Below are 25,546 nucleotides of genomic sequence, written 5' to 3'. Positions count from 1 at the left end.
TGGGTCCTGGGCTAGGTTTGGGTCAAGGAACACCCCGTGGGCTGTTCTGACTCCTGTTGACTAAGAAGTCTTTGTCTTGACCTGGGCATACAGCTGGAACCCACTCAGTGCCAGCTGCCACAAAGAGAAAACTTGCTCATGGCCAAAGCAGGCTTCCCTGGGCAGGAGCTCAAGAGGATAGGGCAGTGCACAAAGGTTCTTTTCTGCCGTGAGGCTATTAGTTGACTGCCCCTGTGAACACCTATGCTTTCCACATAGGCCCAAAGGATTACACTCTGGGTTTCCTCCTGGAACAGATCAGTTTTATAGTAGGGGGCTATGCCTAGGGTTTCTTATGGGGAGGGGGAGTAACACTGCTAAAAGGCCCCCAAGGAGACTTACCCCAGCCCAGATGGGCCTGGGTACTGCTCTTTTCTCCAGGAGGACCTCAAAGATAACTCCTCTGATGTAGGAATAATAAAATAATTTGTTAGTTCCTAGTCTTTAAACCATCTAGGCCTCCAAAATTCCAATCCTATGCCAGCTTCAGGCATAACAGTCCTCATGGGAGCTAAGCTAAAGTCAGGGTACTTCCTGCCTCACTTGGATAAACCCAAGGTTAGCCTGGGTGTCCTCGGAGGCTGGCACCTTTGTGTCCATTTTCGAGGTTCACTCAGAACAGAGGGCTGAGAAGGTGGGGCACTCTTTTGGTCCAGGAACCATGGGGTGCCAGCGCACCGTCCCTCACTGCCCAGAACTCGGGGGATCTGTTCTGTTTTCTTGTGGCCGCAGTCTCCTTGACTAGTAAAGTACAGAAAGAACAGAGCTGAGGGATGCAGGCCCCTATCACCGATGCCAAGCTCTAGCTTGGGACCACAAAACCTGCCTTGTCCTGGGAAAAGGTACAGATGGTGATGCCACTGCTCTTCGCCCCGATTCAAAGATGCGCTCCCGAGGCGCTGGTCAAGCCTCCCCAGACAGACACCTGCAAGCTATCGCGCGACACCACAGGGCTCTCTACCGCCCCCAGGCCTCCAAGTTCCGCCCCTGGTCACGCCCCCCTAGAGCTTGTCCAATGAGGGGCAAGCATTCAGGGCCCGCCCCGGTCCTGTGTTGTCATTTCCGGTCCGCTCCCGGAAGTCGCGCTGTGGAGCCAAATTTGAAGAGAGCGGGGTCGCGTCCAGGAAGCTGGAGCTGTCGCAGCTTCCTTGGCTACCTGGGCCTCTTGAGTCTAACAGTCATGCCTATCCGTGCGTTGTGCACTATCTGCTCGGACTTCTTCGACCACTCTCGAGACGTGGCCGCCATACATTGCGGCCACACCTTCCACCTGCAGTGGTGAGTGACCGCGGTGTCGGGGCCGTGGGGTGAGGGGTCTGCAGGCCGTCGGTCCCGGGAGCCCAGACGGATGATGAGGCTTTCACTAGACAGAGCCCCACAGGAGCTTCCCACCCTGGGCAGAAATGGGTCAGGGCAGGCTTCTGGGTAGAGGCAGTAGCTGAACCGCGCCTGGGGTTGGCAGGGAGGCGGAGTTGGTCGAGTGAAGATAGAGGAGGTGCTTCCTTCATCACCTGTGCAGTTATGCCTTCAAAATTATTAGCCTGAGAGGAGGTGAACTTTCTCCGTATTGAGGAGCCCTTTTATTTCTTCCAAATGGAAACCTGTTCGGCTTCTGGCTACCAGAGAGGGTTTTGTAGTGGTTTGCCCGATGGTTTGGAATGATTCTAAGCAGTGATCTCATTGGCCAGACACCTCAGTGTATTTAGCACGCCAACAGACCCAGCTTTACATGGACGGGGAAGGGCCAATCCAGGGGTACTGCTGATTGTGTAGGACCGTTCTGTTGAGTGGGAAGAACTTCCCGTGGACACACTGATTTAGAGTGCCCAATTAAAGAGTGCAGAGAGACCCTTGAGAATGGTGGTCCTAATAGTCACAGGAGGCTTCTAGGGCGAGTGGCCCCAGGAAAGAGGGAGCCAGGCATAGCCCTGAAGGCTGCTGAGCACTCCCTAATTGGAAAACTTTATATAGACTTGCAGACTGGTATTGTTAACAGCCAGAAGCCCAACCAGGCGGAGCCACTGGTATTTGGTGAGCCTGGAAGCGAGCTCAGCTCTGAGAATGCTTTAGTTACTGTTTGCATGCTCTGTTTTATAGTCCTTTTACTTTAGCTTTTCTGTGTACTGGTATTTTACATATGTCTCCTGAAAAAGGCATTTACTTGGACTTTTAGAAAAAGATTATTTGGAAGGCAGAGAGACTAAAAGGGAGGAGGACAGAAAGAGAGATCGTCCCTGCTGGCTCCTTCCTCAAATGACCGCAGCAGCCTGGATAGGCCGGGCTGAAGCCGGGAGCTCTGGGTCTCCCATGTCGATGGCAGGGACTCAGGCAGTGGAGCCATCATGCGCTGCCTCCTGAGAGCAGCAGCAGAGGGCTGGATTGGTGCTCTCGCCCCGGCACTCAGGTATGGGACGCAGTTGTTCCAGACAGTGGCCTAGCCCTCTGTACTACAGTGCCCATCCCAATTCTGTGTGTTTAATTTATTTTTTTAGAGATTTAATTTATTGGGGCCAGTGCTGTTCCGTAGGGGGTAAAGCCTCTGCCTGTGGCGCCAGCTCCACTTCTGATCCCGCTCCCTGCTAATGCACCCAGAAAAGCAGCAGAAGATGGCTCAAGTGCTTGGACCCCTGCACCTGCCTGGGAGAGCTGGAAGAAGCTCCAGGCTTCTGATTTTAGATTGGCCCAGCTCTGGCCATTGTAAGCATTTGAAGAGTGAACTAGCGGCTAGGAGATCTTGTTCTCTTTCTGTCTCTCTCTCTATATATAAATTTGCCTTTCAAATAAGCAAATAAATCTTTAAAAAATTTTTTTTATTTACTTATTTGAAAAACAGAGTGACCAGAGAAAGGGAAAGAGAGAGGAAATGTTTCATTTGCCAGTTTACTCTCCAAATAGTCAAAATAGCCAGGGCTGGGCCAGCCCAAAACTAGGAGCCAGGAAGGAATTCCATCTTGGTTTTCCACGTGGGTGTCAGGGACCCAAGCACTTGGGTCAGCTCCCACTGCCTCCCCAGGCACATTAGCCGGAAGCTGGATCCAAAATGGAGCAGCTGGGACTCAAACGGACATTCCAGTATGGTATGCCAGAGTCGCAAGTGGTGGCTCAACCCATTGCACCACGATGCTGGCTCCCCTCTGTATTTTAAACCAAACTCTTTGTTGAGAGTAAATTTTATTTATAGGCAAGTTGTGATGATAGTGCAGAGAGTTATCGTGTAACCTTCACACAGCTTTCTCAGTGTTAATATCTTACATAATCATGGTGTATTTGTTGAAAAAATTAACTCTGGGGCTGGCATTGTGATGTAGCAAATAAAGCTGCCATCTAAGATGCTGGCATCCCATATGGGTGCTGGTTCAAGTCCCAGCTGTTCCACTTCTGATCCAGCTCCCTGCTAATGCACCTGGGAAATCAGCAGAGGATGGCCCAGGTCCTTGGGCCCCTGCACCCAAGTGGGAGACCCAGAAGAAGCTACTAGCTTCTGGCTTCAGTCTGGCCCACCTCTGGTCATTTGAGGAGTGAACCAATGGATGGAAGACCTTTCTCTCTGTCATTCTTTCTGTCGGTAGCTCTGCCTCTCAAATTAATTAATTATCACTGGTATACTATTAACGAAACTATGGAGTTTGTTTAGATTTCACCAGTTTTTCTATGGTTTTTTTTTTAAGTTATTTTATTTTATTTATTTGAAAGGCAGAAAGAGATCTTCCACATACTGGTTCTCTCCCCAAATGCCCACAAAAGCCAGGGCTGAGCAAGGCTGAGTCCAGGAGCTGGGTTACCTATGTGAGTGGCAGGAACGCAGACATTTGACCCATTATCTGTTATCCCCTGCTGTATGCATTATGAGGAAGCTGAAATTGAGAGTGGAACCAGGACTCTCACACAGGCACTCTGAAGAAAAATGTAGGCATCGCAACCACCAGGCCAAATACCTACCCCAAGAAGCAGAATATAAAAGAAATTTCCTTAATTGTTTTTCCAGTTACCCTTGTCAACCTCCCTCCCACTCGTCTACATAAAGGTGACTATCATCTTGACTTTAACAGCATAGATGAGTTTTGTGTACATTTTTGCTTTTTGTAAATGGAATCATACATAATATATGTTTTTTCCCATCAGATCTCTCTTCCTCAGTGTTTTGTGTTTGTGATTCATCTATAATGTTCTTAGTTGTAAATTTATTCATTCTCCTTGCTAAGGTAGTATTCCATTGTGCCTGCTTAGCCTTAATTATATGTTGCACATGATATTTGAAAAGGTATTTATAGGAAAAAAAATCGAAGCCTAGGATGATGGTATCATCTTCTAGAGGTTTTTTTTTTTTTTTTTTAAATTTTATTTATTTATTTGAAAGAGTTACACAGAGAGGCAGAGAGAGAGAGAGGTCTTCTACCTGCTGGTTCACTCCCCAACGGGCTGCAACGGCCGGCGCTGGGCTGATCCGAAGCCAGGAGCCAGGTGCTTCTTCCTGGTCTCCCACGTGGGTACAGGGGCCCAAGCACTTGGGCCATCCTCTACTGCTTTCCCAGGCCACAGAAGAGAGCTATATTGGAAGTGGAGCAGCTGGGTCTTGAACCGGTGCCCATATGGGATGCCGGCACTGCAGGCAGCGGCTTTACCTGCTACGTCACAGCGCCGGTCCCAAGAGGACTTTTGTTTCTCACAGGTCCCTAGGGGTGGGAGAATCTGTTAGTGGGAGAACACATTAAAATTTAAGGGTTGAATTTTGCTAGACCATCCATCATCTATTGATGATTCATAGCTGACCTGTGGTTTGCTTTTACCACTGCTTACTTTTACTTCTGGTTGACCCTTATTTTGAAAATATGGTCTTCAGGGTCCCAGTTTAAAGTGAGGATGTTATCAAGGTCCCCATCTCTGAGGGACAATGTTCCCTCCCCCACCCCCTCCAGTCAAAGCCCAGAAGCTTGTCAGAAGAGTATGTCTGGACTGGCCAAAATGGACAAAAAAAAATAAGGGCCCATCGATCTGAATGCTGAGTACCAGTCAGATCTTGCCAGTGTGCCCTAAGGTTGTGTGGTGCTGTCCTCCTATGAGAGTAGGCATTGAGTTAAGGAAGAACAGGACAGACCCTGTTGTGGTCAGGATGACTGCCTGGCCTGTATCTCCAGCCAACCCAGGGCTTACCACTCTTGTTCTGTGTCTCATTCTAGCCTGATTCAGTGGTTCGAGACAGCCCCAAGTCGGACTTGCCCACAGTGCCGCATCCAGGTGAGCCTGTTATGGGACCACATCACCCAGAGATATCATTTCCTTGCCAGGGAGCAGGAAAAAGATCGCTGAAACTGAGCAATTTCTATGAGCTTTTTGACTCTACTTTTTTTTCTTAATTACCCAGGTTTAATTTTTTTTTTTTTTTTTTGCCAGACAGAGTTAGACAGTGAGAGAGAGAGACAGAGAGTTATAGACAGTGAGAGAGAGACAGAAAGGTCTTCCTTCCGTTGGTTCACCCCCAAATGGCCGCTACAATCAGCACTGCACCGATCCGAAGCCAGGAGCCGGATACTTCCTTCTGGTCTCCATGCGGGTGCAGGGACCTAAGCACTTGGGCCATCCTCCGCTGCCCTCCTGGGCCACAGCAGAGAGCTGGACTGGAAGAGGAGCAACCGGGACTAGTACCTGGCACCTCAACCGGGACTAGAACCCAGGGTGCCAACGCCACTGGTGAAGGATTAGCCAAGTGAGCCACAGCGCTGGCCACCCGGATTTAATTTTTAAAAAATATTTATTTATTTGAGAAGCAGAGCTTCTCAAATATATAAATAAATATTTATTTATTTGAGAAGCAGGGAGAGGGAGAGATAGAGAAAGAGGTCTTCCATCCCCTGGTTCACTACCCAAATGGCTGCAGTGGCAGGAGCTTTGCCCTTCTGAAGCCAGGAGACAGAAGCTTCTTCCTGGTCTCTCACATGGGTGCAGGGGCCCAAGCACTTGGGCGATCTTCTACCGCTTTCCCAGGCCATAATCAGAACTGGCTTGGGGCCAGTGCCGTGGCTTAACAGGCTAATCCTCCGCCTTACGGCGCTGGCACACTGGGGTCTAGTCCCGGTTGGGGCGCCAGATTCTATCCCGGTTGCCCCTCTTCCAGGCCAGCTCTCTACTATGGCCCGGGAAGGCAGTGGAGGATGACCCAAGTGCTTGGGCCCTGCACCCGCATGGGAGACCAGGAGAAGCACCTGGCTCCTGGCTTCGGATCAGCGCAATGCGCCGGCCGCAGCGGCCATTGGAGGGTGAACCAACGGCAAAAGGAAGACCTTTCTCTCTGTCTCCCTCTCTCACTATCCACTCTGCCTGTCAAAAAAAAAAAAAAAAAAGAACTGGCTTGGAAGAGGAGCAGCCAGCACTCTAACCAGTGCCCCAGTGAGATGCTGTTGCCTCAGGCGGAGGCTTTGCCCACAACACCACAACACTGGCCCCGACCCTACTGGTTTCAGACCAGTTGAGCTTCACTTGTGCCCGTGAGTAGTTCAGAATGCTTGTGTACACTTACAGATTGCTGGCAGATGCACTTGGTGCCTAGGCCAGTCTTCAGCTGGGTATATCTGGCCTTTTCCCCTGCCTTAGCACCTACAGTTGGGGCATCTTTGAGTGCTCGCCACATGGTTCTGCCATGACATGACTTCAGCAACCACCAACCCAGCAGTCCCAGCGTGGGCTACCTGCAGGGTTGAAGAGGTCTGCTGATTCCAGAGAACATACTTTGGAAGATCAGGCCTGGCGTGTGTGGCAGGCAGGCAGGCCCACATACAACCCTTTCTCCTTGCCCGTGACCCAGCTATGTAGTCATACTCTATCTTGTTTGCTCATCTAGGTTGGCAAAAGAACCATTATCAACAAGCTCTTCTTTGACCTTGCCCAGGAAGAGGAGAGTGTCTTGGATCCAGAATTCTTAAAGGTATCCAAAAATTTTTTTAAAGATTTGTTTATTTGATAGAGTTACAGAGAGAGAGAGATGGAGAGGCAGAGAGAGAGAGATTTTCCATCTGTTGGTTCACTCCCCAAATGGCCACAACAGCCAGAGCTGGCCCAGGCTGAAGCCAGGAGTCAGGAGCTTCTTCCAGGTCTCCCATGTGAGTACAGGGGTTCAAGGACTACATTCCAGGCACATTAGCAGGGAGCCAGATCAGAAATGGAGCAGCCAGGACTTGAACTGGTGCCAGTATGGGTTGCCAGCCTGCAGATGCCAGCCCAACCAGCTGTGCCACAGCTCTAGCCCCAAGGTACCCAGAATTTGTCTCATTCCACAGAACTGCAAGCTCTCTGGACATTTACCTTCAACTGTCACACAGGGAGGGTGCTTAGAGTATGGAGAGGAGATTTCGAGGAAGGGGCAAGGAGAGCAGGGGACAAGTGATGATGAGATGGTCACGAGAACAGTAAAGGAAGAAGGCTGCCACTGGACTGAGAGTGTCCACTTGGGATTCCAGGGCAGTTCTGAGCAAAGAGCTGGTACCCTCACTTTATGAATGACCTGCAGCCATCCCATTCAGTCCATTTTGCTGGTGGACTGGGAGTGACAGATCAGAAAACTTGCATCCCTAGCCAGGGAAGATGTGTCAACCCATTGTTCCCAAACCTCACTATACCTCAAAATTCCTTAGCTTGGTGTGAAGTTATATACCTGGGCCTTCCCAGACCAGGGACAGAGGGCGGGGCCTCTGAAGTCAAGATTTGCAGCTCAGGTAGAAAGCTACACTGCAGGACAGGATGAGTAGGTTCTCTCCTATGTCTTCCTATATCTTTTTTTTTTTTTAAGGAAAGTAGAGGGACAGAATGAGAGAGAAAATGAGATCTTCCATCTGCTTTTTTTTTTTTTGACAGGCAGAGTGGACAGTGAGAGAGAGAGAAAGGTCTTCCTTTTGCCGTTGGTTCACCCTCCAATGGCCGCCGCGGTAGGCGCGCTGCGGCCGGCGCATCTCGCTGATCCGATGGCAGGAGCCAGGTGCTTCTCCTGGTCTCCCATGTAGGTGCAGGGCCCAAGGACTTGGGTCATCCTCCACTGCCTTCCCGGGCCATAGCAGAGAGCTGGCCTGGAAGAGGGGCAACCGGGATAGAATCCGGCGCCCCGACCGGGACTAGAACCCGGTGTGCTGGCGCCGCAAGGGGGAGGATTAGCCTAGTGAGCCGCGGCGCCGGCCTTCCATCTGCTTTTTAACTTTCTAAATGCCCACAACAGCCTGGCTAGACCAGGCTGAAACCAGAAGCCTGAAACTCATTGCGTGTGTCTCACAGAGCCATAGTCTGCTACCTTCTAGGGTGCATATTAGCAGGAAGCTGGATTGGAAGATGAGCTGGGACTTGAACCCAGGCACTCACATATAGGGTGCCAGTATCCAACGTCATGTTAACCGCTATGTCAAATGCCTCCCCTTTCCTACTAGACTTTTATTTTTTTTAAGATTTATTTTTTTTACTTGAAAGACAGTTAAAGAGAGGCAGAGACAGAGAGAGAAAGGTCTTCCATCTGCTCCCCAGATGGCTGCAACGGCCAGAGCTGCGCTGATCTGGAGCCAGGAGCCAGGCGCTTCTTCCAGGTCTCCCATGCAGGTGCAGGGGCCCAAGGACTTGTGCCATCTTAGACTGCTTTCTCAGGCCATAGCAGAGGGCTGGAGCAGCAGAGGAGCAGCCAGGACTAGAACCGGCGCCCATATGGGATGCTGGCGCTTCAGGCCAGGGCGTTAACCCGCTGCGTCACAGTGCCAGCCCCCTTTCTGGCTTTCAAAGCTGGGTCTTTGAGACTGAAAGGCAACATCTTTTGATTTTACTGTTTTATATATTTTTTATTTTTATTTTTTTTATTTTATTATTTTTTTATTTTTTATTTATTTTTTATTTTTTCGACAGGCAGAGTGGACAGTGAGAGAGAGACAGAGAGAAAGGTCTTCCTTTTGCCGTTGGTTCACCCTCCAATGGCCGCCGCAGTAGGCGCGCTGTGGCTGGCGCACCACGCTGATCCGATGGCAGGAGCCAGGTGCTTTTCCTGGTCTCCCATGGGGTGCAGGGCCCAAGGACCTGGGCCATCCTCCACTGCACTCCCTAGCCACAGCAGAGAGCTGGCCTGGAAGAGGGACAACCGGGACAGGATCGGTGCCCCGACCGGGACTAGAACCTGGTATGCCGGCGCCGCAAGGCGGAGGATTAGCCTAGTGAGCCGCGGTGCCGGCCTGTTTTATATATTTTTTATTTTTAAAAAAAGTTTATTTATTAGGGCCGATGCTGTGGCTCACTTGTTTAATCCTCCACCTGTGGCGCTGAAATCCCATATGGGCGCTGGTTCTAGTCCCAGTTGCTCTTCTTCCAGTCCAGCTCTCTGCTGTGGCCCAGGAAGGCAGAGGAGCATGTCTCAAGTGCTTGGGCCCCTGTACCCATATGAAAGACCAGGAGGAAGCACCTAGCTCCTGGCTTTGGATCGGCATAGCTCCGGCCGTAGCAGCCATTTGGGGGGTGAACCAATGGAAGGAAGACCTTTGTCTCTGTCTCTCTCTCTCTCACTGTCTAACTCTATCTGTCAAATAAAAAAGAAAGTTTATTTATTTTCATTTGCTTAAAAGGAAGAAAAGTGGAGAAGGAGAGAGATCTTGCATTTGCTGGTTTACTCCCCAAATGTCCCCAACTTCCAGGACTGGACCAGGTCGAAGCCAGGAGCTTGGAACTTCATCTGGGTCTCCCCTGAGGGTGTCAGGGGCCTGAACACATGAGCCATCATCTGCTGCCTCCAAGGATGCATTACAGAGAGCTAGATCAGAAGCAGAGATGCTGGGACTAGAACTGCAATATCTGCTCTGGGATGCGGGTGATCCGAATGGTGGCTTAACCTGCTACACCGTAATGCTCACCACTAAGAGGCAACATTTTTCAGAGTTTGGAGCAAGGACTTGGAAGGCACCCTGCTAGGATATGGAAGAGCTGAGGAACTATGAACACTAGTGCAGCAGTCTTGGACTGGTGCCTTTTCCCAGGTGGCACCTATGTGCCCTTCCCTGTGGGCCATTTCCACTCCCAGCTGTTCAGCTTATACTTACCGACCCAGCCACAAAAAGCTCCTGTCCCCGTATCCTGGATAGAGAATTTGACAGCAAGCAGTTTATCCACTCGCTTGGGCTGGGCCTTAATACTGACCTCATGAATTTGTGAGTCTTGTGTTGACTTTGGAAGGGTGATTTGGGCGTTGGTGTTTAGTGCAGCAGTTAAACCATCACTTGGAATTCCTGAATCCCATATCAGAATACTTGAGTTTGAGCTCCATTTCCCTGTCAGTTCCATTTCTCCCTTGGAGGCAGCAGGTGATGGCTCAAGAACTTGGTTCCCTGCCACCTCTGTGAGAGACTCAGATTGAGTTTTGGGCACCTGGCCCCACCCTGGCTGTTGTGAACATTTGGGGAATGAATTAGCGGATGGAAGATCTTTCTCTCGCTGTCTCTTTTTCTTTCTCTCTGCCTTTCAAATAAAGCATGAAAATTAGAATAAATAAAAATTTAAAAAAAGAGGCTGGCGCCGTGGCTTAACCGGCTAATCCTCCGCCTTGTGGCACCAGCACACCGGGTTCTAGTCCCGGTTGGGGCGCCGGATTCTGTCCCGGTTGCCCCTCTTCCAGGCCAGCTCTCTGCTATGGCCCGGGAAGGCAGTGGAGGATGGCCCAAGTGCTTGGGCCCTGCACCCGCATGGGAGACCAGGAGAAGCACCTGGCTCCTGGCTTCGGATCAGCGCAATGAGCTGGCCGAAGCAGCCATTGGAGAGTGAACCAACTGCAAAAAGGAAGACCTTTCTCTCTGTCTCTCTCTCTCTCTCACTGTCCACTCTGCCTGTCCAAAAAAAATAAATAAATAAATAAATAAAAGAATTATCTAGAGGAAGCTTTGCTGGGATTTCATCCAGCAGCCACCATGGACCCTTGAACAAGTGTTTCGGCTCTGTAAAGCCTTGACTTTCCTGTTTATGGAATAGGCACCTCACATTCTCACAGATGTTTTGAATTCCCTGGACTGCTGGGTTTAATTCTATCTTGTTCTTTCAGTGGCTCTGCATGTGCAACTCTGGAAAATATGTAAGGGCTTTAGGAGGCTCACTTGACTGTCATGACAGTGTAGTAAAAACCTAGCACAATGAAGTTTCATACAGGGTGTGCAAACCTGTCCTGGCTTACCTCCTTCTGTTGGATTCTGGGAATGGAAGGTTTGTGGTACACAAAGCCAACTTAGGGCTTGAAGGGAGGTGGACTGGGAGGCAGATCCAGGGCTAGAAAGGAGTGGTGGCCCAACATCCTTGACCATTCCCATTGTGTTCCGCTGGCAAGTACCACTGATGCCCAGAGAGGAAGAAGCTAGGTCAGGGCCAAGGAGGCGATAGAAACCATTGTTGTTGAGATTGGTCACACAGGCCCAGCTTTGCTTCCCTGGTCCCTACTCCCTCCCTGGAGCCTTGCCCCTAACATTACTTTCCTTCATCTTACCTGTTTTTTGGAAAGACACAGTGGAGATAAAGCAGTGTTTCCCTCTCTGTTGTAGGTTTAGCAGAATCTTAAGGTACAGCAGGGTCCGTGTCTCCCTAGATCTACAGGCCTCGTTGTCCTATCCTTGGGCTCCCCACAACCTGATGGGAGGCCGTGTGGAGGCAGGCTATGATGCTTTTCTGCTGCTTATTGTGAATATTGCCTTTGCAGAATGAACTGGATAACGTCAGAGCCCAGCTTTCCCAAAAAGGTGAGTTAGCAAGCAACTAGGGTCCCTGGGAAGCCCCTGGCTTGGGAGCCAAAGGGAGGAGCCCTAGGAGGAATGCCCAGCCTTCTGGCAGAACTGGGGCTCTTCCTGCTTTCTGTGTCCAACAGTCCTGCTAGCTCTTGTGACTGGCAGAAAACGGGAGGGAAAGGAGGTGACCAAAGCTGCCCCTCCTTGACCAGGTGGACCTCTTTTCTCTGTCCAGGGCTTCCTGCCCAGGACTCAGCCTGAGAAGGGACTATGGGTGGGACAAAATATCTCTAAAAAGAGGGCTCAGATGCTGAGTTTCACAGAACCTACCTGAGTTATGGGTTAATGAACAAATTAGTCCCATGGAGATGGAGGAAGAGTAAAATTTTTTCCCAAGTAGTTCAAGCAGTAAAAAGAGGGCTTGCACCCTGAACAGTGGCTCTGGTTCAGCTCCTCTGGTTTGGTGTATGCCAGAGAGCAACAAGCTACCCAGCTTTCCCACATGAACTTGTTGCTCACCAGGCTCAGGGAGTACATACTCCAGGAGCCCCAGGGCTCCCAGTTCTCGTGAGTTCTCATGTTGCTGGGTGTCTGGGTCTCTCTCTTTCCTCCCTCCATCCCTGCTCCAGAGAGGGAGAAACAGGACAGCCAGGCCATCATCGACGCTCTGCGGGACTCACTGGAAGAGCGCAATGCCACTGTGGAATCTCTTCAGAAGGCCTTAGGCAAGACCGAGATGCTGTGTTCCACTCTCAAAGTAGGTTCCCAAGTTCTCTGGGCACAGAGTTGGTGGGGAGGTATGGCCCAGTCCTGGGCTCACCAAGCTGATCTTTTCTGCCTCAGTTGATACCTTGGTTTGTGCAATTGTAAAAGGGAGGTAAATTGCTTCCCTCCCAAACCCTCTCATACTGTACCTATCCAGCCCCTAAGAGAAAGGCCATATTGGCTGTGATTGTGGATTTTGTACTAGGTAGTTTAGAGAGGTAAGATTTTCCTAGCACTTCACAGAGGAGCTGCTCAACAAAGGCCTTCGTGAGGCTGGGCCACGTTTCCAAAAGTGGCTCATACTCCACAGATGAGGCCAGCTTGAAGAATCTTCCATTAGCACTCCAGTCCTTGGCTGGGCTGCTCTCTGGAGCCAGATCAAACAGCATCCCAGGGAGGAGCAAGGGCCTTTGAAGTCGGCTGTGCTGAGCTGACCAGACAGATCAAAGCCTGTAGAGCGAGCAGCCCTAGACCCAGATGAATTTTATATCAACCTGGGCCGGTGAGCCTCTTGCTCTCCAAGGGGCATGAGGCGATTGATCTGAACCCACAATTGATATTCTAGCCTTGTACGCAGGAGCAGTCCTTGCTGGATGCCATTTGAAAGGGAAAGGGAACCATCCTTGTGAGCAGGCCCCAGGATATTCACTGTCTGTTCCTGCTTGGGGGCTGGGCTGGATCACATGGCCTCGCCGGTGGGAGGGAGCGAATCAGCACCTGGCTGCAGAGCAGGAGTCTTTGATGGCATTCCCGGGTCAGAGATGGAGCGATCTTGTGCTAAGGGCTCCTGGCTAAGTTCTCTTATCCTAGCAACTTCCATGGGTCTGAATAGGTGATGGTAAGGTCTAGGTTTGGGGTCTGCACTTCTTCAGCTGCCTGCATAACACATACCATGAGACCTGGACCACTGAACCTTGACAGCCCACAATGGCCATGTGGATGCTGGCAATGGACTATGCCTATGTAAAATGTATCCCAGGAGGAAGCAGGCAGAGAGACGAGGAACCAGTTGGCCTAGGGCCTCTTAGCCAGATAAAGCAGAAACTAGATAGGGCCCAGCAGCCCTACGTCCTGTGGTTTAGGGATGCATGGTTATCAGCATTTTGAAAAGATAGTGCAAATGCTAGATGGTTCCACAGCATCTCCCAGTGACTTTAGCCCTCCAGGAACCTTCAGACAACCTGTGTGGGTGTGTTTGCTCTTCAGAAGCAGATGAAATACTTGGAACAGCAGCAGGATGAAACCAAACAAGCACAGGAAGAAGCCCGCCGGCTCAGGAGCAAGATGAAGACCATGGAGCAGTGAGTTGGAGCTGGGACCTGCTGTGTGTGTTTGCCCCCAGGGCCTCAGGTGATGGAGCTCTCAGGACTGCAGCTGGGTGTGGAGTTGGGTCACCTCTGTGCCTCAAACCTCTGTAAGCCACGGAGGGCTCAGAGCAGCTGAGAATGGGCACAAGTGTCCTTCTGTGGCCTCTGTATGGACTCTTCCAGTTTCTTTGGGAATCTTGCTACACTCATCTGACCCATTGCCTGTGACCTGATGTCCTGGCAGATCTTTGCCTCCAGGAAATCCCTGACCCTGAGGCCCTCTGTTGGCACCTCTTGCTCAGCAGCATCCCCAGGGCTGTGCTCAGCTCTGCTGTGGGGCTTCTTTCTCCATGGACACAGCCACCTGCTAAAGCTTCCTGGCAGCCCAAGCTGTTACCATAGCAACGGCAGCAAAGGGAGGCAGAGCTGTACTGGTACCTAGCTGTCAGCCTCCGGATTTCAAATGTCGTGGGCTGGGTATGTTTTTCAGGATTGAGCTTCTACTTCAGAGCCAGCGGCCTGAGGTGGAGGAGATGATCCGAGACATGGGTGTGGGACAGTCAGCGGTGGAGCAGCTCGCTGTGTACTGTGTATCCCTTAAGAAGTGAGTAATTTGGCCCCTCTCAACAAGCCCCAGAGGCCGGGGGACCCTAGTTGTGCCTCTACTGCTCATCTCTTGTAAAGCAGATGGAGTTAAGGGGCAAGCTGCCTGCATTTAAACTGACTCTGCCTCTTACCAACTATGTGGTCTGGAGCCAGTTTTTTGGCTTCTTTGACCCTCAGCTTTTTGAATGGAGATAGTAATAGACAAGTCTCCTAGGGTCATTGAAAGACTTGAGTGTGAACTAGAAATGTCATTTCTAAGGGAGCTGACATAGCTCTTTGAGCTCCAAGCCCCATTGTGATAATTGGAAGCCGTTTCCCATCAATGCTGTTACTGTCCTTGCCTGGCTTGGATCAGAAACTTTGTTCATATTTTTCACTGGGGGGGGGTGAGATTGGTGGGAAGAGGGCCACTTGGCTGACAGGCCTAGAGGGTCTAAGGCAGTGTAGGGGTATCCCAGTGAGACCAGGGCTTCCTGTACACCCTCTCAAGTCACCCTTGCCCAAAGGATAGGCCTGGAACAGTCACCAGGACACTCCAAGGCACTATGTGGCTTCAGACTAGGCATGAAAATGAGCTGGGGGTTGAATGGGGCCTTGTGTTGGGTTGATGCTGCGGGCTGGTCTGATTGGCACGATGTCCTGTTCTGATATCTCTATGGCCACTTTGCAGAGAGTACGAAAATCTAAAAAAGGCACGGAAGGCCTCAGGGGAGCTGGCTGACAAGCTGAGGAAGGACTTGATTTCCTCTAGAAATAAGGTAACTCAGCAAGCGGCGGCGGGTGAAGGGAGTGGTGGCTATCCTTTAGTCACACATGCTCAGGTCTTCTGAGCAAGTCTGTGGGACCTGATGGCCCAGCTGATTCCATGGGGCTGTCACCGGTCCTTGGTGGGCATTGGGAAAGACTGTGGGACTTGTCCACTTGGGGTAGCATTTCATGGAGGTATTCCCCCACATGTGTGCATGCTTATGCTCCCCTCTGCTATTCCTGGTTCCTGGTACACCTCAGCTGGTGCAGAGCACAGGCCCCAAATGTGATAGCTTCAGAGACTTGTTTTTGTACCAGGCCCAGTGTAAGAGGGCTCATGGAAGCTGAATCATCTGCTTTCACTTCTGGCATGGTGAATCCATGAACCGCAGGAGGGCAGGAGCAGCTTTGCTCCAGGGCAGCACTGGACATGCGTTGCCAGTCGGAGGCCTGGGCTCACACAACTGGGGTCTCCTCCCATGTCCCCATTGTCTGCTGGGCCTGAAGCTACTCTGACCACTCACGAGCAGCAGCAGATGGGGCAGGCCACATGGCCACCGTTTGATTTGTCCTTTACTCCCTATATTTTCTTACAGTTGCAAACAGTCTACTCTGAATTGGACCAGGCTAAGTTAGAGCTGAAGTCTGCCCAGAAGGACTTACAGAATGCTGACAAGGAAATCATGGTGAGGGAACCCCTAGCCTTATAGGATTGAGGGCTGATTTGTATCCCCTTCAAGAGCAGTTGGGCTGTGTCTGTCCAGAAACGGGGCTGTCAGTGGTGGTGAGTCTGGGTTTCCTAAATCTCCCCAGGTTGGGGTGGGGGATGGGTCAGGGTAAACACTTTGGCCCTGGTCTTGTCTGGAGTCTGGGCTTCCTTGGCAGAGAGTAAACAGTAGCGTTTCCCACTGTTCTGTACCTACATTCCTGAGATCCTTAGTTACCAAGAGCAGGCTCTTCAGCCCTGTAACTGAAGCTTGGTAGTCTCGGCCTCTTGAGCCTGCTGGTGGAGTTTCAGGCCTGCTCCATTCCCAGTGAATCTGCAAAGCCTTCATGTGTGCTGCTCATATCCTCTGAATCATCTTTGAACTTGATGCCTCAGCCTTTCTCTCACACTCTTCTTTTGTTCCCCAAGAGCCTAAGAAAGAAGCTAACAATGCTGCAGGAAACCTTGAACCTGCCACCAGTGGCCAGTGAGACTGTCAACCGCCTGGTTTTAGAAAGGTTTGTTGACCCTCTGGGGTGGTACAGGAGTTACAGACTGGGATAGCTCCTTGGTAAGGGTCTTCAGTCTTCCTGGCTTTGGTTGGCAGAGTGGCCTGTGTGGACGCCTGCCCTAGAAGCCAGCCAAGATTTAGCTGGAAAGCAGCTTTGAGGCAAATTCTGGGTTCTGACAAGGAGCGACCAGGGAAGGCCATAGAGGACCTCGGGTAGGCTGAGGCGGTGGGGGAGGGCAGGAGCACTGACCCTCTAGGGACATCCTGTTTATGGAGTGGCTTGCTGCAAGCTTCTCCATCTGCCCCCAATTCTGAAACATGAAACCACTGTTAAGATCCCTCTTGGGTTGCAGGAAATTGTGCTTTGAAACTGCCAGCAGAGGGCGCCAAGAGGCAGAGGCATCTCTGCCAGAAGTGAGCCTTTATTCCTCTTCCTGGGAAGAAATAGATTGGCTGAGAACATCCTCAGGGCTCTCTTCGGCCTGCAAGAGGACCTCAGCTGAGGACCTAGATAGAAAACACACAGCTCCTGTCAGTGACCCAGTCTTATTTGAGCCACTTTTCAATATCCTTTGGAGAATCAATATATTCTCTTCTCTACATCTGGTCAGTTGCTGGAACCTGCCCATCTCACTAACCCCTGTGGTACCTCCCCGCTCACTCCCTTGCACAATCTCCATGGGAGGTTTGTGACCTATTCCCTTGCTCTTCTGTGCCTCATGAATCAGCCTCAGAAATGTCCCTAAAACAACCCTGAGCATCACACTGTTCCCTGCCCCTGCCCCACCCCACCCCCAAGCACCTCCCAGGCCTCTTGGCCTATGCCTGGGAAACACTCACGGAGCCAGCCTTGTGGGCTGCAGTGAAACACTGTCCACATCACATAATACCTCCTCCCTCCCTGCCCCTGTACCTGGGCTCAGTCCTTTTCCATCTGGAAGGTCCAGCTGCCCTCAGAGCTCCCAGTTTGCCTAGCAGAAACAGCTGCCCTTGTCTGCATGGGTAGCACTTCTTAGGTCCGCTGCCATGGGCCACAAAAGTGCTTCAGAGTCCTGCTGGAGCCACGGCACCCCAAAATTGTATGGGCCATCCTCCACTGCTTTCCCAGGCCATAGCAGAGAGCTGGATCGGAAGTAGAGCAGCCAGAACTCGAACTGGCGCCCATATGGGATGCTGGCACTGCAGGCGATGGCTTTACCCACTACACCACAGCACCGGCCCCTTCATTATTCTTCAAGTCAGCAGGACACTCCGTCTGAGGAGCCTGCCTCTGTCCAGAACTGGGCAGGGTTGCCCATCAAACTGCAGGATGACTTAGTTCTCCTTTTTCTCCCACTATTTTTATTGGCATAAAATTTAGGGTTGCAAGTGTTTTGCTTTTAGTGTTTTCCTCCTCCTCTGTTTGAAAATATATATTTATTAAAAAGAGTGGCAGAGAGGAGAGAATCTTCAATGCTGCTGGTGCATTCCCCAAATGGCCACAACACTGGGGCTGGTCCAGGCCAAAGCTGGGAACCTGGAACTCCACCCAGGTCTACCATGTGGGTTACAAGGGCCCAATCACTCGGGCTATCTTCCTCTGTTCCCAGGCATATTAGGGGGGGGCTTGATCAGAAGAGAGCAGTTAGGACTTCAACTGCACTGTGATGTGGGATGTTGGTGTCACAAGCAGCAGCTTAATGTGCTGTACCACAATGCTGGCCCCCTTGTAACCATTTTTTAAGGATAGTTGTGCTTTTTAAAAAATATTTTATTGTATTTGGAAGACAGAGTGACAGAGAGGGAGAGACAGAGAAAGAAAGAGGTCTTTCTTACATTGGTTTACTCTCCAGATGGTAGCAAAGGCAGGGCCTGGATCAGGCTGAGACCAGAAGCCTGGAACTCCTTCCAGGTCTCTCATATAACTGGCATGGGCCCAAGTACTTGGGCCATCTTTTGCTGTTCTCCCAGGTGTGTTAGCAAGGAGCTGGATTGGAAGCAGAGCAGCTGGGACTTGAACCTGCTCCCTCATGGGATGCTGGCATTGTAAGCAATGGCTTAACCCTCTGCACCACAACATCAGCCCCTTCAGTAAAAAGAGTTTTGTGCCATTAAATATATTCTCATGCTGTGCAACCATCAGCACCATTAATCTCTAGAACTTTTTCATCTTCCTAAAATTAAATTCTGTACCCATTAAAGAGTAACTCCCCATTGCCCTCTTTCCCCAGCTCCTGAACCACTGTTTGTGAATTTGACTACTCTAGGAATCTCATATAAGTGGAATCATATAATATGTGTCCTGGCTTATTCTGGCTTATTACACCTAGCATGTCTTCAAAGTTTATCCATGTTGTAGTATGCATCAGAATTTCCTTCCTCATATTTTAAATTTGCAAGTTTTTTTTTTTTCTTGCTCTCTGAGTATATTCTTTGCAGTATACACTGTTCTTGTTTTATGTCCTCACCTTTCTGTTTGTATCAAGGTCAGTGTTTGTGTATCACAGCCTTTTTCTTGAGCTTGCCTCCCACTAGTGTCCTTGGCTGCCTACAGCCCTCTCATTATGGGAAACTAGGAAGGCTTCTTGGAAGCCCAACTTCTCTGGGGTGGGTTTAGGGGCAGTGTGCAGTGAGTTGGCATCACGCTGAGTCTTAACTGAACCCAGGATGCAAAAGGCTTTATTATCCGATATTAGCTGCCCCAGGTCACCACAAGTGGTTAGTTTTGTGTCTTTGGGAAAGGCTCTTCCATTTCCTGACCCAAGGTAGCAGTCTGACTGCCTAGTATTCTTTCAGTACAGATGTCAGAAGGGGTGGAGCCGATTTCACACCTTCTATCACTGCCCCAGTTTTCAGGCTGCTTTAAAGGCTCTATCCTTTTATTCACAGCCCCTGCCTTGTGCGTTCTGGCTGCTGTGTTAGTCTCCAAACCCCTGGCCATGCTCTTTCCCCCAGAATTTTGTGGGACTCTCTGGGTTCTGATTGTGGCTGCCCATTCCATTTGTTACAACAGGATTTCTGCAACAATTTTAGGGAGGCCTCAGGAAATAGACACTGCCCCAACTATAGAGGGGGATGTTAGGAAGACTTCTTATGGGTTTCAAGGGCCCCTGACCCCCAGACTGGAGAGTTGGGGAGGCCTATGCTTTTGGTAGGGCCTCCACAAGATGGGAGTTCGTGGAGGAAACACTGACTGGTCCTATGGCTCATAGAAAGTGGGTCTGCCCAGGGCCTCAGCTCTGTTTTGGAAGGCAGGCTTGGATCATCTGGCCCCATTTCCTGAGGCTCTGGCATGAGTCCGTGTAAGGTACCATGGGTGTATATTTCTAGAGTGGTGATGGTATCACCTGGATGGCCTCAAGTTAGCCTTCAGCCGGTGAAGGAACTGCTACTGAACTGAGGCTTTGCCTCCTCACAGGACAGACAGAACATGGAAAGGAAAAGAGTGGGCCCCAGGCAGGAAGGGAAACAGGCTTTAAGCTCATAAAGGAAGAAGGAGGTACCAGGAACAATTTGAGAAAACAAGAAATGTGTTCATGTGGGCCAGATGTGGGTGCAGGGGATGAGGGAGGCACTGAAAACTTCCTGAGTCTTGAGCTGATTGTTGTGAATGGCAGTTGGTGCAAATGACAGAGACTATGTTGGCTTAAGTCAAGGGTGAGCATGTACCTTGGGAACTGTTGGTCAAGGCCTGAGAGGGTAGTGGTGGGAAGTCTTGCCATGGGCCACTTGGAGGGTAAAATGACTGCACCCAGCCAGACCCTTGCCTGCCTCTTGAGTTCACCTTTCACAGCCTGAGCCTGAGCTTGCTTGAGTTGGTAAATCGCACAGAATGATGGAAACCATAAAAAAGTTAACTGCTGCCTTATGCTGTGGATCCCAGGGAGAAGCAAAATAACCCATTGGAGTTAGCATGAGGAAGGTTTGTGCAGCTTTCATTTCCACTTGTGGGCAAAGAAGAAGAATAGAGCTTCGAGGGCCTGACCAGGGAAAGGAGATGGTCCAGGTTCTCTCTGTGGCTTCCCCATCCAGATCTCACTGACAGTAGCTCCCTTCCCTCTGATCTGCACACCATAGTGGGAGTGGGCTCTAATGCAGCCCTAAAAGTTCTGAGGGAAGGAAAGAGGGGGTATCCTTGAAGCTCCTCCTGCCAGTCCCCAGGGTTGTCCTCAGATCTGCTCCTGCCAGGTCAGGTGGGCCAGAAGAATCCCACTGACCACAGTTTTCTAACAGAATTCAACTCCCCCCACCTTCAATAATATAAAAGTAAAAACCTGCCTGTTGAGAATTTGGAAAATATAGTTAGCACAGAGTAGTTACTGTTGGACATGTAGTATATTTCCTTCCAGTCCTTTTTCTACATGTGAAGGTCAGGATGGGGTTGAGGAGTAGCATGTACTCCAAATCATGTGATTGCATTCTGTTGCATATTAAATTCAATATACGAAAGTCTGGTGCTGTGGTGTAGCTGGTAAAGCCACTGCCAGCAGTGCCGGCATCCTATATAGGTTCGGTTCAAGTCCCAGCTGCTCCACTTCTGATCCAGCTCTCTGCTAATGCGCCTGAGAAAGCAGAAGATGGCCCAAGTAGTTGGACCCCCACACCCATGTGGGAGACCTGGAAGAAGCTCCTGGCTCCTGTCTTCGGCTTGACCCAGCCCTGGCCAATGCTGCCATTTGGGGAGTGAACCAGCAGATAAAAGATTCTCTCTCTCTCTCCCTCTCTCCCTCTCCCTCTCCCCCCGCCCCCGCCCCGCTTCTCTGCCTCTCTGTAGCTCTGCCTTTCAAATAAATAAACATATATTTTTTAAAAATTTAACATATGAACATTTCCCCATGTTCTTAATTTTACTCTCCAGAAATACTACTTTAATGCCTACATCATATTCAAGCTATAGAAGTGCCATCCCCCTAGGGAAGTCACATTGATGGCTTCATACCCATACTCATACCAATTGCCGTAACAAGTAGCAGCACTACAGGGGGACAGAGGGGAACAGGGCCTCATTGATTAGTGCAATGTCTCTGGCTACCCCCTTGCACTGCACACGGAGAAATGAGGCTCCGTGTTAAAGGGCAGTAGTCTTTTGTTTCCTCACAGGGTTTTGTCTCGGGTTTTGGTTGCTTGCTTTCCTGTCTTCTAGACATTCATTGGTCCTGTGACTGTAGAAGACTGGCCCAAGTGGTGTATTCTCTAGAGACCAGGGCTTCCCTGAAGGTGGGCCTGAGTCAGGAGGTGGTTTCAGGTGGAGCTGAGCCGAGCTGTCTCTGATGTTTGAAGGGCTGTTGTCCTTCTGGAGTGCCCCTGTGGTCCCAGCTAATTGGGCCCTTCTCTGTCTTCAGCCCAGCTCCTGTGGAGATGCTGAACCTGAAGCTCCGCCGGCCATCCTTCGGTGATGATATTGACCTCAATGCTATCTTTGATGTGAATACTCCCCCAGCCCGGCCCTCCAGCTCCCAGCATGCCCACTGCAAGAAGCCCTGCATGGAGAAAGCACAGTGAGTGTTGGTTCCTGGCACTGTCCGTGTTCTGGAGGAAGAATGGCTAAGGCCTATCTGCAGGCATTCCTCTGATAGCTCTGAGTGGCTGACGGGGCAGTCAGGGCTGCCTGGCTTTGGTTCCAGCCGACTCTTCTTCCTTCTTCTGAGCACTTAACCCGTGCAAAGTTCCTCTCTGGCTTGTCTCATTGATCCTCACCATCAGCCTTCAATGCAAGGTGTTGAGATGCCAGTTAGAGCACAGGGATCCCTGTAGGGGCAAGTCTGGGCTAGTGCTGTTCAGGTGTTGCTCCCCGTCCCTTGATTGCCTGCCCATCAGGTTCCTGAGCCAGGGATTCTGAGCTTCCTGTTAACATTTTGTGCCTTTAAGACTCATGCTTGAGACAGAATCTTCTTAAACCATAGAGTCAGGGCCCCATCACCCAAGGGAGTAGCCCAAAAGGGTAGGGCCAGCACCACGGCTCAATAGGATAATCCTCTGCCTGCGGTGCCGGCACACTGGGTTCTAGTCCCAGTCAGGGCGCCGGATTCTGTCCCGGTTGCCCCTCTTCCAGTCCAGCTCTCTGCTGTGGCCCAGGAGTGTAGTGGAGGATGGCCCAAGTGCTTGGGCCCGGCACCCCATAGGAGACCAGGAAAAGCACCTGGCTCCTGGCTTTGGATCGGCGTGGTGCCATTGGAGGGTGAACCAATGGTGAAAGGAAGACCTTTCTTTCTGTCTCTCTCTCACTGTCCACTCTGCCATGTCAATAAAATGAAATGAGCAGGCATGGTCTGTGGAGCTGCAGTGAGGCAGATGGGAACTGGACTATGGGTGTAGTGGGACTGGGAAGAGAGTCTGTTTCCTTGGCCAGGCGTGCCATGTGTGGTTCTTATGAAGACAAGAACTCTTCCCACTTATGCCTGAGGGTATATGCTAAGGAAATTTAAGGCTGATCAGATTTCCTCTTAATCAAAGAGTGAGCGTGAGAGAAAGAAATTGAGACGGTAGTCAGTGGGGGTAGAATAAGACAAGGCAGCTGGACTGACTGCCTCTTCCCAACTGGAGGGGTATTGGCACCCCTGCTATATGGGGCCCAGCCTCATAGCAGTGAGAAACAAACCTAGGGCTTGTGGGTGGTAGTCAGGAGCGTATCAGTGCCTGCTCCATAATCTGACTTCCTCTTCTTCAGCTGTGAAGATTGAAGATGGGCACCTGGGGTCTTCAGAGGCCCTTACCCCACTTTCATGGTCCGTGGGGCAGTGAGGGAGCGCAGGATACATTTAGCTCAGCTTTCCTAGAACCAGTAAAAGCAGTTTTCTCACAGCTGTCATGCAGCTTCATTGCAGGCTATGGGGACAACAGCATAGAGTCCAGAGTCAGCTGGTCCTGATCTTGTTCCTGTCCTCATGACATGAGGAGCCAAAGAGTCAGACTTAGGTGACCATCCTCCCACTTGCCTGGGAAAGTACCAGGAGAAAATATCCAGCTTCTAGGATCCCTAAGAATGGGGTGGCAACATGTTGCCCAGCTCGGGCTGGGAGTGAGAGTCCAGGGCCTGAGACCCTCCTGCACAGATCCTCTAGGGAGATGACCTGACTTTGTGGTCTCTGAGCACTTTGTGGGGCACCTTACTAAGGGTTTCATGGAGGTAGTACCTCTTTTCTAGGCAGACACGACAAGACCTGAGATCAAGACCTTCTGCCTCTTGTGTGACTGCTGCGCATGACTGGGTGGTGAATTAGAGTTTTGTATTGCTTATTAAATTTACATGGAGTTTTGTAAGTTTTTTTAAGATTTATTTATTTATTTGAAAGGTGGAGTTACTGAGACAGAGAGAGATCTTCCATCCACTGGTTTACTGTTCAAATGACCACAACAGCCAGGGATGGGCCAGGCTGAAGTCAGGAGCCTGAAACTCCATCTAGTTCTCCCATGATGGGTGGCAGGGGCCCAAACTATTGGGCCACCTTCCACTGCTTTCCTAGGCACATTAATAGAGAACTAGATGGAAAGTAGAACAGCCAGGACTTGAAGATGCTGGCATCTCAAGCAGTGGCTTAATCTGCTGTGCCACCATGCTGGCTCAGGGGTTTTGTAAATTTAGTGTTCATGTAAAACCTGAGACATGGTGATGATAACATGGACCTGGGAAACAGAATTTGGCTCAGGGCCGGTGCTGTGGCATAGCAGGTAAAGCCACTGCCTGCAGTGCAGGCATCCCATATGGTTCAAGTCTCAGCTGCTCCACTTCCAGTCCAGCTCTGCTGTGGTCTGGGAAAGCAGTTCAAAATGGCCCAAGTCCTTGGGCTCCTACACCTTCATGAGAGACCCACAAGAAGCTGTTGGCTTCTGGCTTTGGATTGCCACAGCTCCAGCTGTTGTGGCCAACTGGGGAGTGAACCAGCGGATAGAAGACCTCTCTCTCTCTCTCTTTCACTCTCTGCCTCTCTCTCTCTCTGCCTCTCCTTCTCTCACTGTGTAACTCTGACTTTCAAATAAATAAATAAATCTTAAAAAAAAAAAAAAAAGAATTTGGTTCTGAGTGGAAGTCACCAGAGTAGGACATGGTCCCGTCTCCCTGCCTCCACCACTCTTTGGCTGTGGCTGTCCATCTACTCCCGGACCTGCATTTGGGTTGGGGGAGCACTGACGCTTCATAGCCATGCTATGCAGTGGCGCCCCAAAAGCATGTGCTGAGCCTGGCCTTGATGTCTTGCTTACCCACTTTTGCCTTCATGTCTCGTTTTCACAGCTCTCCTGATCAAGACGTCTCCAAGAAGGTAGCCAAAGGCTCCAAGCAGGTAAGGGCTTCCCAGAAGCAGCTCAAATGGTCACCAACTCTTGTCAGCACTGGGCGTGGAGCTACATGTCTGGGAGGGCAGGATCTTCCTAGAGCCCTCTCACTGCTGACCCAGGACAGACATTTTGGAGTAATCCTTGGGTCCCTACCCAGTACCTTCCTGTCTGCTGGTGAGGCGTCAGAGATCCCAGTCTTGTTCCACTACCCTTCCTGCTTTGTGACCATCTGGTGCTCTGGGTCTCTCCCCTCTAGGAGCCCCAGCTCTTGCTGGGTGGCCAGCGCTGTGCAGGAGAGCTAGATGAGGAACTGGCTGATGCCTTCCCTGTCTTCATCCGCAATGCTGTCCTGGGCCAGAAGCAGCCCAAAAGGGCCAAGACAGAGTCCTGTCGAAGCACAGATGCTGTGAGTGTGGCTTCCCACAAGTGCCCAGGGGCCAGCCCTCTCAGGTGGGTTGGGAAGCCAGTCTCCTAACCTAACCTCATCTCTTCCTTCTGCCCTAGGTAAGAACAGGCTTCGATGGGCTTGGAGGCCGGACAAAATTCATTCAACCTGTATCCTTGTTCTGTGGTGGTAGTCTGAGCTGCACTGTGGTGCCCACATGTGCCTAACCTCTACCCCCAGATCCCAGCCTGCCAGTGCCTGCAGCCTCAGATGTGCAGAGCTGGGACTTGCTCCGTGTAGCAGGGCTCCCCACCCGCAAGCCTGAGCTCTCCTGCCCTGCATTCCAGTCTCCTCTTCAGGCCTCTTCCTTAACATCTCCTCCAGACTGACATTGCCATGATCCGCCCACTACCTGTTAAACCCAAGGCCAAGACCAAACACAGAGTGGGAGTGAGACCTCTGAACCCTCCCTCCCAGGCCAAGATGGACACTTTCCTGTGGCAGAGAGACCAGTGAATC

At 50.8% G+C, this 25,546-nt stretch overlaps 1 protein-coding gene across 2 annotated transcripts; it reads left to right on the top strand.

The window, feature by feature from the left end:
* Positions 1 to 1,118: 1,118 nt before the first annotated feature.
* Positions 1,119 to 25,543, top strand: TRAIP (TRAF interacting protein). Of its 2 annotated transcripts, XM_062200903.1 has the most exons (15): positions 1,137 to 1,317; positions 5,217 to 5,274; positions 6,875 to 6,958; positions 11,723 to 11,762; positions 12,377 to 12,504; positions 13,719 to 13,813; positions 14,310 to 14,423; positions 15,096 to 15,183; positions 15,769 to 15,858; positions 16,308 to 16,396; positions 21,711 to 21,866; positions 24,599 to 24,647; positions 24,899 to 25,048; positions 25,147 to 25,197; positions 25,412 to 25,543. In XM_062200903.1, the coding sequence occupies exons 1-15, from the start codon at positions 1,220 to 1,222 to the stop codon at positions 25,541 to 25,543; spliced, it is 1,422 nt and encodes a 473-aa protein (XP_062056887.1). In that variant the 5' UTR covers positions 1,137 to 1,219. The 2 variants fall into 2 exon arrangements, with proteins under 2 accessions (XP_062056888.1, XP_062056887.1); XM_062200904.1 differs by lacking the exons at positions 5,217 to 5,274; positions 6,875 to 6,958 and having other exon boundaries at positions 1,119 to 1,317.
* Positions 25,544 to 25,546: the final 3 nt, after the last annotated feature.

Source organism: Lepus europaeus, chromosome 9 (genome assembly GCF_033115175.1).
Source record: "Lepus europaeus isolate LE1 chromosome 9, mLepTim1.pri, whole genome shotgun sequence".
In the NCBI taxonomy this organism is placed as follows: Eukaryota; Metazoa; Chordata; class Mammalia; order Lagomorpha; family Leporidae; genus Lepus; species Lepus europaeus.
Note: the sequence above shows the minus strand (reverse complement) of the source record. Positions and strands in the feature narration are given on the sequence as shown.

What these genes read in the sequence shown, in the direction of transcription:
- TRAIP (XM_062200903.1), top strand. Translation starts at nt 1,220, where the DNA reads ATGCCTATCCGTGCGTTGTGCACTATCTGCTCGGACTTCTTCGACCAC. An exon ending in CACACCTTCCACCTGCAGTG is followed by an intron (nt 1,318 to 5,216) that starts GTGAGTGACCGC and finishes GTCTCATTCTAG; the next exon opens with CCTGATTCAGTGGTTCGAGA. An exon ending in AGCCCAGCTTTCCCAAAAAG is followed by an intron (nt 11,763 to 12,376) that starts GTGAGTTAGCAA and finishes TCCCTGCTCCAG; the next exon opens with AGAGGGAGAAACAGGACAGC.